At 38.8% G+C, this 18,506-nt stretch overlaps 1 protein-coding gene across 3 annotated transcripts in view; it reads right to left on the reverse strand.

Annotated features, from left to right (window-relative positions):
* Nucleotides 1–8,535: 8,535 nt before the first annotated feature.
* The window catches only part of PDCD6IP (programmed cell death 6 interacting protein), a 31,256-nt gene continuing 21,285 nt past the window's right edge, over nucleotides 8,536–18,506 (reverse strand). For all 3 annotated transcript variants that reach the window (XM_062509850.1, XM_062509846.1, XM_062509857.1), the window contains exons 12-18: nucleotides 17,300–17,469; nucleotides 16,280–16,528; nucleotides 14,849–14,983; nucleotides 13,879–13,973; nucleotides 12,462–12,594; nucleotides 11,896–12,101; nucleotides 8,536–11,054 (exon numbers count right to left, since the gene is read on the reverse strand). In XM_062509850.1, coding sequence (XP_062365834.1) covers nucleotides 10,886–11,054; nucleotides 11,896–12,101; nucleotides 12,462–12,594; nucleotides 13,879–13,973; nucleotides 14,849–14,983; nucleotides 16,280–16,528; nucleotides 17,300–17,469 — 1,157 coding nt within the window. In that variant the 3' untranslated portion in view covers nucleotides 8,536–10,885. The remainder of the gene's footprint in view (nucleotides 11,055–11,895; nucleotides 12,102–12,461; nucleotides 12,595–13,878; nucleotides 13,974–14,848; nucleotides 14,984–16,279; nucleotides 16,529–17,299; nucleotides 17,470–18,506) is intronic.

The following is an 18,506-nucleotide window of genomic DNA, read 5'->3' on the forward strand; positions in this document are numbered from 1 at the left end:
ATTCTATTGTTCTAGCTCGCTGTGCTTGTTAAAGTGCAGAAGACAATTGGCAGATGCTTATTTTGTATCTAAGCAACTGTCAGACTATCTCTACTAATAAGAAAGGATATAATTATACCCTGCTACTTTAATTAGCAGCAGATGCCTATGTTTATGAAATAAAATGTAAGATTTTTCTAAAGAGCAGAGCCTTGCTTATATGCAAGTTGCAAGGGCACTTTTACAGCTTCTGAAGGCTTTGTTTGGCTGTGTCAACTTGCTTGGGACAAAACACAGGGCACTCACACCCAGTTGTGTGCATTAGACAACTGGCTCAGAGCCCAACTGTCCCAAACACACATTTGGGAGAGCTGCAGGGCACGGATAAATCAGTGTCTAATGTGCCATTTTTTACACTCCCAGTGCTGGCATGAAGCAAGTTCTTGTTCCTGATTCAAAGACCAAGAATGCAAGGCTTACTTTGGTCTACCTACTGCAGTGCCCCACAAGCTGCTTTCTGCAGGATGTGGTCGCAGAGCAATCAACACAGGGAAAAATCCTTAATGTGAATTTCTGATCTTAGCGAGGGGCTTCAGCAGCACATAGTGACGCAATGCAGCATTTTTCTTCACAGAAGGAATAACCACAAGGGCTATTGCTGAGGGTCCTTCTTTGCATATAAGAGGAGAAGAGTACCAACAAAACAAAATTCTGAAAACCTATACAAACAAAGAATATAGATGAGAATAACCTTGTCCAGGATAGAAAATACTTGTTAGATGAGTTTCTAATTTCCATTATTCAGTATTTTTATCCTTGTTTCCATGGAAACAGCACTTGTGCAATGATGCTGTCCTGCAAGGGAGTGAGTGGATGCACACATACTTCTGTACCTCTGTGAATTCTTCTCCTGGCCTCCAGCAATTTTGAGCAAACCTGCCAGTAAAGCTGAGGTTCTGAGGACAGATGGAAGGAGTTTTATGAAAGCATTCAGGTAAGGGAAAAGTGATCTTGTAAGTTTTCCAGCCAAACAAATCTCACTAGATAATAGAAGATTTGCACAGGAAGAGAACAAGTCCACCCCTGTAACTGCTACATCTCTAGAAGGTGCTTCAGTAGAAAAGCCCATACTTTCTTGGACATTCAACATTATATCACACTGCCTGCCACAAGGCACAGATCTGTGGGAAATCTGTTCTTGGGTCTGGAACTCAGGGCTCCTGCTTAGAAACTGTCAAAATGCAAGAAAACCCTGCATGAAGGTTTGCCCATCCCTTGAGGTACCATGCCCTGCTACCTGCACCCAAAGAAAATGAAGCAGGCGGCTAAGTTTACCCCATCTTTTTTTCCTCCAAAACAAGCTACCATGCTGCCTCTCACAGTCATGTACACAAGAAGAAGGACAGGTCAGATCTAAGTAAATTTAGGGGAAAAGGTAAGCATCCATCAATACATTCCTCATTCCAGGAAGATATTAAATCCTTTAGCATACCTTTATATTCATAGTTTTTATGCTCCCCTGTCACAGTTGGTAATCCAGTTACAAGAACTAAGTTACACAAGACTGTAACCTAGTAGGTTGCAAGAGCATGCAAGTGTATAACCTGTGCCTTTGATATCTTTTCCTACACTTCCAAATCTCTAATCTGCTCTCCATGAGCATTGCCAGCCATTTCTCTACTCACGGCAGTAGATGCTGTCAGCAGAGACACACACCGGATGTTTTCCCACACAGCCCAGTTTTGCTCTTGATCTTACTGTGTGGCTCTCAACCAGAAGTCAAGGTCATTCCAATTGTAAATTTCTGTTTGTATTTGGTCCTCCCCATACACAGTGTTAACTCACTGAATGCGAAGCAAAGCTGCCCACAACATGTATCACTCAGAGCACATATGGAGGCAGAAGGATCTGCTTGAACGAGATACTTGTAAGCTGGAGCATTTGCATTCATTCTAAAGCTTTAGGGACTAGTTTACCATGTAAGTTATTTGTGACAAAGCTTCATCAGCCTCATCTTGAATGGGCTTTAAGAAATCATCCAAGCTTAAGACTTGCTGTATAAAATCACTGTGACCTGTATTAAACAGCATTCTAGGATAAGAAAACTCTATTTACACCTACAGTCATTTTCCAAGTGACTTGTATGACTGTTGAGCAGTATTTGAGTATTACCCTCTTCTCAACAAAGGCTTTGTAACTTCTGCTATACACAGATAGTTTCAGTAACCTGTGTGCAGGTAACATTCAGTAACGGAAAAATCGGCTGAGTGTGGTCCAAATGCTTGCTCATTTTATGTACCATGTTATATGAATATTATTGCAGCTGTGCAGGGAGCAGATCTCCTCAGACCACCTCAGAAACCAGCAAGCACAGCTCAAGGGAAATACACCACGGCAAAATAAGTTTCCACTTTTATTACTCCAAGCTTCCAGCCCACATCCTTCCACTCCTCACCACAGCATATGAGAGGCCACATGAAACACAGCCATCATGGAGCAACAGGAGGCAAACAGTCCAGGTAAATTCTCCCTGGGCATAAACTCTACCATAACCAGCCTCTTAGAGCTTGTATCATATTCAAGACCCTACTATCATCTCGACATCATGGCAGAAACCAGTACAATTTCAATAATCATATTTAGGACACTTTCCCTTATCCAACAGCATAAACAGATATTCAAAATTGCAGCCCTCATTCAGAAGGGATGAGGAAGACTTCCATGTATGCTATTACATCCTCCTCAGAGATTAGGAAAAGTGTTTTATACTAGCAAGGTTATTAAATTATAGTGCGGGTCATTGCTATCAATGACCCTATTGCCCTTCTGTCCCCTAATTAAAAATAAAGGCCACAGGGTATTATTTTGCAGAAAATTAAGGTGGGCTGGAGGGACTCCGTTGTTAAGCCCCTATGACAACCCTATGATGAAACGCCCCACGCTTAACATTGCCGAAGTGTGTGTGTATGTGGAGAATATGAAAATTCCATAAGCATTCTTCCTCCGGAGACTTACAGGTAACACTCCAATTTCTCTAATATTTTCAGAAAAACCTCTTTCTGTAGCAGAGCAAAATTTTTCCATCAGCTTGCATCAGCTTTGTCTTGACTCTTAACAATGCAGCTCAAAATTTTCCACAAAAAGCTGATGATGCTGGTGAGATGCGGAGATTTAACAGCAGTGCAGTGCATGGTGGATGATGGGGGTTTGTGCTACGCCTTTCCATCTTATGCCATCTAGTGCTAAGGAACTGCCATGCACTCCTGGTTAGGTGTTCCTTCTACATTTGGGCATTGGAAGTGCCCTGCAAAACTTTGTTTACTTCAAAGCAAAATGAAAAAAGGTTTCAATGGAGCCATATAACACTGGAAAACAGCAAGGCACTAGGAAAGTGTTTTTAATCTGGATCTACATCTGTTGCTCTGATAGATCACATACTCCTTTCCTGCTTATGGAAATTAATACTTGATGGAAGCCACTGCCTAATGAAAAATTTACTAATAAAATATGAAATGCTCATTCACTAATGAAATATAACTAGTGACTGCAAGAGGCTAATTAGAGAAGAAATTCAGCTTTCTTAAATAAGCAACTCAATTTGCTTTGAGATACTCCCTTCTACCACCAGGTGTTGGGCTCTTGCACCTTGACCTGCTGTCTCTCATTTGCTTTACAGGCTGCAGTTTTATGCCATCCCTTTTTGACTCCAACATTGGACACTGGCACATAACCACCTACCTTGATTCCTCTACTTAGATTAGTCACTCCATGGATTATCCTACTCATTTCTGAGACGTAAATCCTCATTACAGCAAGCCTGGACTAACATTGTCAAATGCACATGATCTGCTGTATCTTCTGTCTTCGCTTCTCTGCCCATCATCAACCCCCAGCTTTCATCCAGATGTCCAAACTCACTGGAAAAAAAAATAGTTTCCTTCACCTTTAAATTTCTTTACTGAACTCTCTCTCTTTGTACAGCTAAAGCTCCTTTCCCCCCTCCCTTTGCCACCATTGATTTTTCTTCTGTTTCAGTTAATATTTCAGTCCTTTCAGCTTGAATTCTGCTTTCCTTGCACCACCTATAATGTTATGATTCATGTTGTCAAAGTCTTGGGAACTTTCTTCCATGCTTCCTTCTCTTCCTCTAAACTCATTTTTTTTTACTTCCTGTTTCCTCAATCATTAGCTATACCTTCCTCAGCTTTCCTTCCATTTTCTCCTAGCCCCTTCTCCTCTCCCTCCACTTTGACATCTTCCCTCTCTAAGTGTTTTTCATCATCCTGGTGCAACATCTGCTGTTAGCATTATAGCTGCCCCCACGGTGACAGAACTGTTACTGCAAACACACCTTTCTCCTGCCAGCAGCACAGGACCCTTTTTTCTACTCCTCCTCTTAGAATGGGTCATGATGACACCCACCCTCCACTTTGTTCCACAGCCGCCTCATTTCTGCAGCTGTTTAAACCTAATCAGTTAATTTTGCACTGCTCCAGGTAAGCAGATATCTTATCATGCCAGATGAGCTTAAGTCACACTAGATACATGCAGAAAGACACTATCAAAGTACACAAACTGAAAGTAGAAAATTCCCAAAAACTACTTAAGTCCAGAAGGCCAAAAAATTTAGGATTACCTGAAATCTTACCTATCCCTTCACCTTAGCAGCACAGTCCTCCAAGTTTGGTTTGCAGCCGGTCAGGAACGTAGATACGGGCAACTGACATAGTTGTCCCTGCATTTGGCTGGTTTTACAGTTCAGGCTCCAGGTCATTAATGAAGAAGCACTCATGGTATCTACACGTAGTTAAATTTGATGATGCTTAATTAAAAAACAATTTGCCTGTCCTTCCACCAACACAACTTTCATATCTCTTTCCGCATATATTCACACACCAAAAAGATATGTTGGTTACACGGTTACAGTCTGCCCTCTGCTGCAGGCTCAGCAGGCAGCTCTGTGACGCTACTCATCTTCTGAGAATATAAAGAGCACAGGCTGGCTCTGTCTTACAACTCAGATATTGTGTGTGTGTGTGTATGCACAAATGTATATTCAACTCAGAAAAACTAGCAAAAAGTAAGAGGTGCCAGCACGTGAGGGGAGATTTTAAACCCTTTAGTAGGAAATAACACAGAAACAGGAGCTGGGCAGGCCCACCCTCAACCAGACAGTGCTGCAGGGAACTCTGCAAGTGTAAGGTAGTTAGCATTTTCACCTTGGCCTCCCATCTCACACGCCAGGTACACTCTTGCTGACAAACACCGAAAAGCAGGCAGACCAATGGCACATCTCAAATGAAATGACCTGTAAATGTTGTACCTGTTGTACAGAGGGTAGTTATCTACCTCAGGCAGCCTCTCTGTTCCAGTGGAAGCCATCATTAGCAAAACCTGGACACTAACTCACATGCTACAAGCAAGTCTTCCTGTTCTCTGCTTTGGCACCAAGTTTATAGCTCCACAGTGAATCCCACTGCTGACATTGAAGCCAGAAGGTTCTTCCACTGCCAGCAGCATGCCTGAGGTGGGGCAGAAGCTGGAGCTCAGCCATGGCAGAGGAAGCCATTTGCCCTCATATTGCTTGTGTAACAGCCCAGTGCTTTCTACCTGGATCACACAATGCTGCTTGCCCCCAACAATTTCAAAGACATTCTTCCAGAGTGAGCCTAGACCAGGCTGTGTCATGGGACAAAGATTACTTGAGATCAAAGGTTACTTCAGGTCAGAGAACAGAAGTCACTTGATGTCAAAGGTTACTTTCTAAGGCAGATTTCCAGAATGAGACTAGTCCAGCCTCTGCCACAGGACAGCAGTTAATTGAGATCGCAGGACAGGTCGTGCTCAAGGAGAAAGGTTACTGGAGTCCATAGGTCGCATGAGGCCAGAATACAGAGATTATGCTGGGTCAGCAGTTCTTTCAGGACAAAGATACTCAAGGTACAAGGTTCTGCAAGGTCACAGGGCCAAGGTTAATTTATTTCAAATGTTACTTAAGGCCAGGACACAGAGTTTATGTGAGGTTACTTCCAGTAAATGTTAATTAATATAAGTAAATGTTATGTAAAGCTTACTTCCAGTCAAATGTTAATTGAGGTGACAGGTTCCCAAAGGTCAAGGGTTACTTGAGGGCACAAGACAAAGGATCCTCAAGATCAAAGGTTACTTGAGGTCCAAGGACAGATATTCCTCAAGGGCAAAGGTTCCTCATAGTCACACACCAAAAGTTACTCTAGGATAAAGGTAATTTCAGGTCACCCAACAGGTTACTCTGTGTGAAAGGTCACTTGAGGTCAAATCTGGTTTTGATATAAATCTCACCAGTGCCCACAATGATGCCATAGCCAAGTTTTAGCATGTTTTTGTCACCTAGGTGCTGTCAGATGTCACATGCATGTGTCCCAGGAGCACCATGCAAGACCAGCTGGTCTTGCCAGGCCCATACCCATGTGCTTGCTCACAACCTCAGCCTCCAAGGAAAGGGACTGCAGGCAAGCTTGCCCACTGGGAATGGCCCTTCCACTGCTCTGCATTCCCAACAACACACCACGCTTACTGGAAAACATGCTGTTGGGAACAGGCTACCTTCCTATCAGCAAACACTCCACCAGCTTACCAGCACCAAGAACAGCACTCCAGCACCCAGGAGTGCTTTAATTTGGAAGTGCAAATGCAGACAGGTATCGCCATGCAGATATGCTGAATGGATTAAAGGTGAAAGGACTGAAGGACCAAAAGCAGTAATTAGTGGTGAAGCTTGGTGCTGATTTTGCGATGGCAGTGCCTATTCCTTTTCAGGCTTAATAGTAAACAGTTTTTCTTCTCAACCTGTTTGATGAAATTGGTGGCCTAACTCTCACAAGGACTTAGAAACACTTTGAAAAAAAACCCAAAACCCACAAACAGGAAAATAAAAGCACACTATAACAACTGAAATACAGTTGTTGTCACAAGAGACTATAATAGTCAATTAGGGGAATTATATGTAAAGTCATAATTTGAGATAAGCAATAACTTTTATGCTTGCCAGTAAATTACTGGAGTTCCAAATTTGAGTCCAAATCAGAAAAATCTCAATTTGAGTATAAAGTTTTTGACTCTCAGAACACAGAAGTGTAAGGGTAAGTACTTCAAGCAGTGCAATTAAAAAAAACTAATACTTTTTTTTAATCTAGCAGTACTTAGCTATCATGATGAACAAGAAGTCACTTTCAAAAAAAAAACCCAAAAATTCTGGCCATTTCAAATATACCTTTCAAAAGTCATAGTAAACCCAAGAAGTTAGCACATTAAATAATGTTAGTCAAAAGCAGCAAGAACCCCAAATCCTTCCCCATAAACAATACAAAAAAAGCAATTTTGAGTGTTGCTCTGCTGTAATAGCTCATCTTTTCAGGCACTGAAACTTTCCAAATAGTCTCTTTTAAACTGTACATGGTGAAAATTCAGGCAGTTTCACCCAGTATACTACCAAACCTCAAACCCACAATTGCTCAGCTTAGTCTATTTTAATGGTCTGCCAGGAAAAAACACATGCCAGAAAACGGCTTCTGAGATGTAAGTCATTTCAGAACTGAACACATTTTGGTAACAAGCAAGCACCCCTCTCCGGTAATGCAGAGAAAAAAAAAGCTTTCCGAAGGATTTTCTTGTGATTTTCAGCTATCTGACGGGATGGGTGAGGCTGTTACAGTATGTGAAGGTTCAAATATTGCCTCAAGGTACTCTGAAATAGCAAAGGACTCCATTCAGTCTAATTCAAAGTAAATCTCACATATCAGCTCTAAAAGCACTCAAAACAATGGGACAAGAGTAAAACAATCACCGTTAGCTGGTAGTGTCACGTTAGTGGTGAAGAAAGAAGACACTTTTTCCATACTGGCTGAAACCATTTTAATAAAGAAAACAAAAAATTGAGGAACGACCCATTAGCCCTGCAACAGTTTGGTATTGCACTGATGATCTGCTATTAGCTTGCTTCCTAAAACTTGTTTTTCTCACTAATTGCACTGAAAGCTTTCATGCAAGATCAAATAAATACTTGACTTCAAAGACTCTGAAAGGACATGGTTGTAAACTTTTCCCTCCACATGGCAATTGAAACAAGCATGTCATTATAAAGCCTTTTAAAAAAATGTAAAAGAAATTGACTTCTTGGAGTGCCCAAGGGGAGAGTTTACCTGCTGTTATTAGCTGCCCTTATAACCCCTTTTCTTGCTAACTATGCTTTAATACCCATGATGCTGGCAGTCTTGTGTAACCCAGTCTGAACCCGAGTCCACAAAAAAAACACCTTGGAATACAAGTTTCTCAAGGCACATAACCATTAAATGACGCTTAATCATTTTCTCCTCACATAAACAAAGGGAAATACACTCTACCAGCTTTGGAAATAAATACCACTACCAGGATCTGAATGTGACTGTTATTACAGAGCAGCTACAGCTGATAGGCCTTCACCACAGCACAAACATCTTGGGAGCCCATTACCCATTTCCATACTTTCCAAAATAACACTTGTCTGAACCCAAAAGACTCAAGAGAAACACCATGGAATCAGGTTTTCTAGATGTTTTTTTTAATAAACTATAGAAGAACAACGCAACATTTCAACCAAAGTCATGACAACTGCATGCTTAAAAGCAGATACATAATATGTCTCTGGATTTTTCTGTTCTCTTTAGGAAAAAAAAGGAGAAAAACTGAACATGATGCATAGATTTCTACACATATTCAAATAATAGACAAAAGCAAGCAGAAACACAATTGGAAAAAAATGTTTTGACAGTAATTCCAGATCTATGAAATTTTAAAAAGGAAATTTCAGTTCTAAGACTCTTACGCTGGAACAAATGACTTTTTTAATATAGCACGAAAATAAGTTTTATCAATTGAGGCACTAGAAACAACCTTGCACAACAGCTCAAATGCATCTAATGTGTGAACTGAAAAACCTACAGCCCATGGCATACTAAAACTTTAGAATTTAAAAGCTTGCATTAGACTTGTACTTGCTCACATTGACACAGTGAAATTAGTGGAAAACTACTATTTCTCCAGTTAGAATAAAACCAGGTTCTGATTGCTGTCTTCAATTATCTTCGTAGTTTTTTTCCCATTGTCCTCGCTTGTCTCATGTCTTCTCATCAGGGAAAAAAAATGGAGAGGTTTCTGTGCCACCCCATTCAGCAATGTTTACAAAGAAATGCAAAGCACCTGTCTTTGTGCAGTGGTTTAATCTATGGTGCTGTATTCCCTTATTCCACCATGTTCCCCACATCACTGAGCTTCTACAGATTAATAAATTTGTTTAGAATTATGCATTCAGTAAGTTCTATAATGGGTGCTTATTTCTCTTTCATTCCACATTTTCTGTGGGGGTTAGTGATTAGTATTAAAGATAAGGAGTCTCCACAAAGTAATGGGGATGATCACACAGCAAGAGGAACTTGAGACAGAAAGAAAGGAGCTCATATGAATACAATTTTTTTTATGAGGAAGAATATTCATGATCCACTGAGGTTTCCACCCAGATGCTACAATATTTGGCACCCCTAAACACCTACATTAAAACATACCTCGGTATGTTAATCAGGCACTTTAATAGAAAAACGAAGGAGTAACTTTTAGTTATTCTGTAAGGCCAGAACATCTTGATGAAGCATTCAGAAAATTAACTGTCCCACAGAACCAACTCTTTTCAAGGGCTAAATGAGAGTCCCTCATAAGACAAGCCTGTTAGAAAAAGGCTGAAAAAATGGTTAGCAAATATTTGGTAGAAGCCATTAACCCCAAACTTAGATTCTTCACTATCTTATGTAAAATGCAGTGCAAGGTTATTTATCTCTTGAGATGATGGATCCAAAAGTAAACATTCAATGTGCTTTAATTTACAATATTTTCTCCCCACCCAAAAGAAAGTTTTTTCACTGACAGCAAGTTCCCTGAGGGAATACAGAAATTTTTCAAGGGAAAAAAAGCAGTCACTTAAAAAATAAACTGCAAAGTTCCAGCAATCAACAGTTGCCCTATTTTGAGCGTTAACACATTTCCCACCACCACTTCTTTGCAAAACAAAATTAGAACAACTACTCACAGGTCCTGTAAGACCTGAGACCTCCCCTCTTTTACATAGTATCCTGCACACAACAGTAACCATTCTTTAAAAATTGTAATAAATGTATATCAGTCCAATACATTTCAAAGTTATAGGAAAACTCTACCTGTAAGGCTTCATCTACCAACACTTAAAACGGTTATAGATTCTGTCACAAAAATACAGAATCAAGGAAAAGAGGTGGAAATTCACTTGTAAGGCTAAACCCTTGAGAACTTCTTTATGTAATGAAAGGCAAGGGATAAATGAAACAATCTACAGACACACAACGCATATTTTTTTGATAATGAGAATGCCAAGTGTTTAAACTGTTCTTAAGTAATTTATTTCTTTTTACTGATGATTTACAAGGCCTTGATTATTAGACAAAATAGCATATTTTAACTAAACTAAAAAATACAATAGAATATAGAAGGAAATGCTATATGGTTCTGTAGACTATATCACACCCAGTGCACACACTGCGTTTTTTCATCTGAACCTATTTGTTACTCACAGGATTCTTGCACACAAATATTTTGGTCTAACCAAAATGTAGTGTACTGCTTCAGACCACTGAATTAGGCTCAAATTCTGGCATTACTCTATGGTCTAAGCCACTGCAGATAATCTTTCAAAGAGTTTAGTGTCATAAAAACTGATCTAGACATTTTGAAGCAGTTAACAAGATACAGGAATTAGAGCTGCATACAGTTCAGTATGGTATACAGTAATGGAAGCTAGAAGTTTTAGTACACTTATTGCCAACTTCTCCCAAATTTTAACAAGCAGGGCTTCTTTGCAGAGACATTATTGCTGATGGTAATAAGGTTGTTGAGGAAAAGGGTATCCAGGTTGTTGAGGTGGTGGATATGGTGGTTGTCCAGAAGTTTGATACATGGGTGAGGGTGCATATGGCAGATTATACTGACCATACATGTATGGATTGTAGCCCATTGGCATTGGCATCTGGCAATACCTGTGTGGGGGCAAAAAAAGAGCATACTTGAGTTGAAAAACACTGAAGATGGTAATTTGCAAAAACAACTCATTAATAGATCTAAACACACATGGCATCTCCACAAATGCTTTCCTTTAATCTTCCTTCAAGTGTAGCAGGCAATGTGGTAACTTGCAAGGAGCAAACGTGGAAACTATTACAGTGTGTGGAACAGAAATGGAGAGAGAATGTGGAGCAAAGGCAAGTTACTGGAACTAGAACTGATTTAAATTGATTCTCAAATATTTAATAACACTGTGCATATTTCAACATTTGTTGAGCCTGCTACCAAAGAAGAGCACAGTTGCCTTCAATTCCTTATGATGACACCAGGAAGATGGGAAAAAGCATCAGAAGAAAGCACACTACTCAACTGGAATTTTATCTATTTTTTCATTATCTTAGTATCATACTAAAGACTTGAAAAATGAGATATGCCAACAGTTTTGAGATAAACACTACCAAATGATAATGCAAGTGTTGGCAATAATCAACAAACAATGGCTAAGGAAATGCAGTCCTATTTTCCTTCTCCTTTAAAGACGGCAAACTGTAAACACTTAAAATGAACCTTCCCACAAAAGGAACAAACAAATGATTGCTACAAGAGTTACATGATTAAAACTAACAAAAAATCAGAAAAAAAACCCAACTCAAACAAAAAACCCCCAACCAACCACAAAACTAACAAACAATAAAACCCCTTACCTGAAACAGCAAACACATCTTTAACAGTAACTAATGTTAAAATGTCACACAAGAAAAAGTGCTTTTAAGTAACAGGATAACAAAAATCTGCTTAAGTGCGCCTGTAACTTACCCTTGGTAACCGGGATAAGTTGGATAAGGTGGTCCCTGTGCCTGTGAAGATGCAGTGCTTGCTGCAGGTGCACTGGCTCCTGGAGCAGGAGCTGGAGCAGCAGCAGGAGCTGCAGCTGTTCCAGATGGTGCTAATGCAGAAGAGGAACTGCTTGCTGCAGAAATCACCGGTGGTGGTGGACGTGCTGGTGGCTGTGGTTTAGTCCCCTAGCAAGAGAAAGTGAATTAAGTTGGAGCTTCTTTATTGAAATCTTGGAATCAAAAGCTCTGGTTATATGATTGATTTTTACTTTAATTTCAAACATACATTCTATATTTCATCTATACAGACAACAAAAAGCATCTAAAAGGCACTAAGGTTTTAATTTAAAATCTAAAAATTATGAGCATGAATAGTACATAACACACATCTGCAAAGCTTTAAGATTTTGCCCTGTATTTCACTTCAACACATTTCCAACTACATCAGTATATTGAGGAGTGATACACATGGATTACAGATCAGTTTAGAGTTCTCAAGGGCAGATCCAGTATTTTCAACCCACTAATTCAGTAGAATGTATTTACCACCATGGTTCTTGGGGCTGGAGTGGGAACAGGTGATGCTGCTGGCTTACTTCCTGCTGCGGGTGTGGTCTGATAAGTAGGCAGCGGAATGGAGGGAGCGCTGGGCTCCCTAGCAATGCTTTGCTGCAAATCTCTATTAAAAACAAAAGGGCAAATATGCAGCTTAGTTTAAGAATTGTTTGTTATACACTGCAGCAAGTTAAGCCAAAAAGATGCATGATTACTGAGCTAGCTCAAACTAAATTTGGAGTCCAAATCACTTTCATGGAAACCATCCTCTAACCAACCCTCTCATTAACTGTTACATTTATTGTCTAATAATGTTTTTATGTTTTAACTCAGTACTGGGTACAGATCACAACATAGCCAAAACAGTAAAAGAGCACAGTAAGATTTGGCAGAATGTTCTATCAACACTAACCCTACAGCCTTAACACTGAACATAAACATAGTAGAGATGTGAGATATTCAGACCTCTGCTTGGGTTAGGTAGTCATACAGCTTCCAAAGCACATGAATGTAGGAAGCCAAATAAAGGCAGAAGGAGTTGCAACTCCGACTTTGTTTACAAGCACAGAGAACAGACGCAAAGAAGAACACTACGCAGAATTAAGTTAGAAAGGTAAAATTAAGTGTTGAGCAACCTATTTCTAAGATGGCAAGTAGATAGAACAAGTGCATTTTCACCAACCAAAATTCCAGTAACAAGTCCTTTCTTATAAAAGGCTATGTATTTTGCTAAAGAACACTGATTAAATGGCAAACCTTTTCAGTTATGCTTTCCTCTTAGAGAAGAGCCTAAAAATCACATCTGAAACATACTATACTGTGTTTGATCTCATGTAGGGGACAATGACAACATCACTCTTCCTCACATGAAAGACATCTGCTTCTTTCCCCAGCATTGTGAACAATCCATGTATCTAAGCAATGATAAAGTATGAGACTAGAGCAGGCTACAGAGCAGAAGTAGAATACTGATGCTTTTCCTCCATTACACTGAACACATAGAAGAAAATCATATGATAAAGCATCTAATTTCTCAAACTAAACTGACAGCAGGAGCAGGGTGTAGAAATCACAAGGTCCTCAAAGTGAAAAATAAAATAAAATTACTAACAAATGCATGCCAAAAAGAATAGAGACTAAAATCATAACGTGAAACAGATTCAAGATGAACTACACATAGGAACAGTAGAGCAGACTTTAGAGTAGATTTTTCCATTTATTTCTCCTATCACTTTCCTAGGAGAGAGGAGAGTAGGACTAGGTTTAAAGTGCAGAAGTAAAAGGCTTAACACACCTATTCTTCCTTTCTCATTGCATCAAGTGCCATAATAAACATGTCCCCAAAGACAAATTTCTGATAAATACTTGAACATTTCTGCAATGCTTAAATAAAACACTGAAATCTTACTTGAGCAGTTCATCTCTTTCAGTCTTGCGAGCAAAGATAATGTCACTGCACTTGTTCTGGAATTTCAGCAGGATTTCTGTCAGTTCATTGTAAAACTAGTAAAGAAAAGTAAAAATACTATACATCAATCAATACATTCAGTTTCCATGTTTGCATACTTCTAGATATTGATCCAGTTGTAGGTGTCATACTATTACAGTGCCCAGAATCTGCCATTCCAATGAAGTTTACTAGTACATTCTCTTACACTTTTCAAAAGCAAAATTAGTCAGCTGTTGTTCCCCATCCTTTTAATATCATAGAATTTTGTGGGGGTTTGTGCGTGTGTAAATAAAAAAATAGTTTAGGATAGCTAAAAAAATGTATTAAAACCAAAGCAAAACTAGATCATTTCTGGTGATGAGCTTTTTATTTTTGTAAAGGATAATTGTTTATTTTTACTATTATTGCTCTCAGTTCAATGCATTTCATTTGTCTAGGTATCTCAGAGGTTGGGTTTTTTTCACCTAATGAGTTACCAATAAACCAGCAAAAAAAAGCTGTAAGACACTTTCCAGAAACCCAGATAAAAAAAGCAAGCTAAATACAGCTCTCCTTGTTATTTCCCATGTACGCAGTAACAACATTTAAAACACCAATTTTATAAGGTGATCAAATACTATGGGAGAACAGATGAAAGAATTTCTCAGATAAAACAGCTCATCTGGGTGCTTCAGCATTATTTACTCAGCTGTAATTAACAGCTTATCCTATTGCTCAGAAAAGCTTACTTTTCAGATAGGAACAAAGAAGCATTTCACAGGTCTTGAAATAACCAGAATTCAAGCAACTCACTGTCTTTGCTTCAGCAGTAAAATTCTCAAAAATGCACCTGGCAGCTACCAATGTCTCCAAAGTTTATTCTGATTTTTGATTCACATCTCACTGTACACATAAGAAAGTCATTTCAATCCCTTAAGCATTAACATACCTTTGTGCCTTCCTTTAAATTGGCTACAAGTTCAACAAAGTTGTCATTCGCTACAGCTAAGTTCTTCAAGACTTCTTCTCTTAAATTAGATTCATTGTTTGATTGTTTCATCTTTGAAAAATCCTGATGCGCATTCTTGAAAGAAGAGAACAAATGAAAAGTGCAAATAATGCAAGCTAGTTCTATATAAGATTCTGTATATTTTGTTTTCTTTTTCCTCTTACTCATTGCTTCTGTTTTCCCCAAAACCTGCTTCTCCTCACCTCCCATCCACACTGGACTTCAATACTTACTACTTGTCAAGCACAGAAACTACTACAAAGTTTATTTCAGAACTGTACATATGTTAACTCACTGGCAGTAGGTATCACCAGTTAACTACCTGTTCTGTTGTGGGCTGCCTTCAATAATTCTCAAGGCTCATCTTGCAGACGGTCTTTCCAAGTCTATACTAATTATGTTATCTCCTGTACAAACTTCCATTGATATTCATAAAATCATACTGAAAGTCAGTATTTTTAAGAAGCATCACTTTGAATTTGGTTGATATTGGCAAGCTATTAAAAGGACAGGGAAGAGGAAAACTTACAGAAAGATCACCTATTTATATCTCATTTCTTTCAGGAAAATAAACAAGTAAACTTAAAAAGACTGTTTTAATTGCCAGAATCCAGCAAACTACAGGACATTCAAACATTAAAGTAATTACCCAATAAGATTTTTCAATTATGTTGTGCTAAAAAATATCCAAACATAAAATCCTTGCTAAACCTGGTGCATACGGTCATTTAAGAAATTTTTTTTCCCTACTGATAAAAGTCTCCATCATTACTTAAGTCTTTTCTCCAAGCACTAAGACCTCCTCTTTTGCCAGATGTTTCAGGTACCTGCCTCTGACAAATTAAGACTGAATTTATAAATAAGCTTTGGGAAATGCTATTAGGTTTTACTTCAATAAGCTCTGCACATACTGGAAGTCAAGCACACATTGTAAAGAGCAATTAGGAATAAACCAAGCTGTACTTGAGAGATCCAAAATGTCTTCTAGTAGACAGTAAGGACAAGTCTCCTGCTATCCCAGACAAAATTAAAATGGAGTGAGGGGATAAAACAAAACAAACCCAAAAACTTCTTAACACACCACTTAAGCTTATTTCAAGGACAAAATCATCTGCAGAACTGTGCCAAGAAAAGGTCCAAGAGAGTTTACTCTGGAACTGCAGGGAGAGCCTGCTAAACATTCCCATTTCTTTCCAGTGAACACAAAGTTATCTCTGCATTTTTCAGTGATCGAAGCATAAAGGAGCATCAACTGACATGAGAGAAAAAAAGCAAAACACTAGAAAGCGAAGTGAGACTTCTAAAGTATAGACAGGTAGAAGCATCATTGTTCTTAGTTTAGGAGAAAGGAAAACATGCAAAGTGTTGTACCTGAATGTTTTTGAGAAGTTCTTCCTGCTTTTTTATGGACTCCTGCACTTTCTGTGTGTAACTTCCATAAATTCTGTCCAACTCAGTCACAGAGATAGCCTCCTCATTTATAGCACCATCCTGTGCAAGTGCAGTCAGGAATTTGCTTGTCATGTCAAAATTTACAGATTTCAGGTCATTTTCCAGTTGTTCTCTCTCCTTCTTAACTTCATCCAGATTGGCCAGCAAAGTTCTTAAGACATTAACAACCTAGGCAATATAAGTGTACTAAGTCAGCAGGTTTAGAGGAACTATTGGGGAAATATAACCTCTTAATAACTTGTTTCCATCTTGCACGCCTCACAGATGCTGGCAATATTTCTGCATGAGTATTTGTTTAATGTTTAATACTAATGTTTAATATATGTTTAATGTGAGAAACCAGGAAAAATGTGACCAAACAGACAAAAGATTTTCAATTATTTCTCAATCTCTATTCTCTTCTACAGGTTTGCTTTTGCTAATAAGACTGAATTACTGCAAAAAATTTGGGTTTTTTTAGTTGATCAGATACCTTCCAATAGGATATTCTAAGATGGCAGCAAAAACCACTGACTCCAAATCATTACCTTGAGAAAAATAATATTTCTGTAGACGTGCCATTAATTTCTTGGAAAGCAAACTGGCGCAATTGCCTAATACTTTAAAATACTGAACCATGTCTTATGTTGTCCCAAGAACCCAAGCACTACATCCCACTTCCCTATGTAACAAAAATATTCATTGCTCCTTTTATAATAGTCAATGAGTCTTGCTGTCCATGGTGATTGACTTTGTTCACATTAAGTGTAACAAACTATTCTCAAGAAGATTTTAAGTATGAGGACAACTTCTTTTCCAAATGTTAGTTACCTCATGTATCAACTGAGACAGAAACAAGAGCAGCTAGTGATCGGCTTTCTTAACCAATTCATGCAAGTTTACTTTATGTTAGACAAATAGCACTTCTATTCAAAATAGAGACAAATTTCATTGCTTTACCTCATTTCCCTGCAGTGTTTTTGCTGGGTTGGCAGAAGGAATGGCTGCATTGAGTTCTGCCTCTGGCTTACACAGAAGTGCAATTGTATCCCGGTGAGTCTGATAGCGCTCCTTCACCTGCCCATCTGCCTGCACAGCTTTATTCAAAATATTATGGTAATTGGCTCCCTCTGGGGGCAGGAGGAAAAAAGAGAGTTTATATAATTTCAAAATTTGTTTCATCCAATCTTGCACCTGAGCAGTTTTTGTGCTTTTCAGTTTTTGTGCTTTTCAGCAAGTCATCATACATTTTTATAAGCCTGCACAATATGTAAGACTTTTATATAAAACTTAAGCTTTCAAATTATGCTTTAAGAAGTGCATAAACTAGGCATCTCTATTAATTCTCCAGTGAAGTATACAAAGGTACATGAATGAACACTGGTTTGAGCTACTCTCCAGATTTTTAACCTCTGTGACTTTACAAGATCAAGTCAGTGGTATCAGTCCCTTGTTAGCTTCAGAAAATAACACATACTAGGCACACAGAAAACTTGCTAAAGTGATGGTCTTAAGTAGTTTGACCTAATGCTAGGGAAACCAAAACAAAACAAAACAAAACACCAAATTAAAGAGACAACACATTGATGGAAAAAATGTTAAGGAAAAACACACTGAGTATTTAAGAGGCAATTGAAACCAGATCCTTAGGAGGGCAGGCATTTTTCTTTTCATTTGCTTTCTGAAACTTCAGCATGTACATGTATGAAGAAAAGTGACTGAGAGTCCCCATGCAGGTGCAAAGAAGAACCACTTTATTGCAAAAACCAGGCTTTTTTAAGCAGTTACTCCGTTATCAGTTTACATAGTTTTAAGGCACAACAAGCCCAAGTCAATCAACCACCTTACAGCACCGATGGGGACATGTGGCAGTCATGCAGCATGTCACTTTACCCCTATTCCAGCTGAGTGACCCTCCCACAGCTCCCATCTACTTAAGCCTAAGTAGCATGCTTGAGCCATGATTTTACAAGTGTAACAAGGCCCTTATTTTATAAGGCTTTACCTATATGCAACATGCACATACACACCAAGGGTGCAAAAGCAGCAGCAAATTCCCTGCTGTTACATCCTCTTTCAGTTCCAAATAACAGCACAGACTGCAAAGGGTATTTTGGCACAACGTGCCTCAATCTGAAATTTGTGTATTTATAGATACCAGAGCACT

The sequence above is a fragment of the Cinclus cinclus genome, chromosome 1, assembly GCF_963662255.1.
Source record: "Cinclus cinclus chromosome 1, bCinCin1.1, whole genome shotgun sequence".
Lineage (NCBI taxonomy): Eukaryota > Metazoa > Chordata > Aves > Passeriformes > Cinclidae > Cinclus > Cinclus cinclus.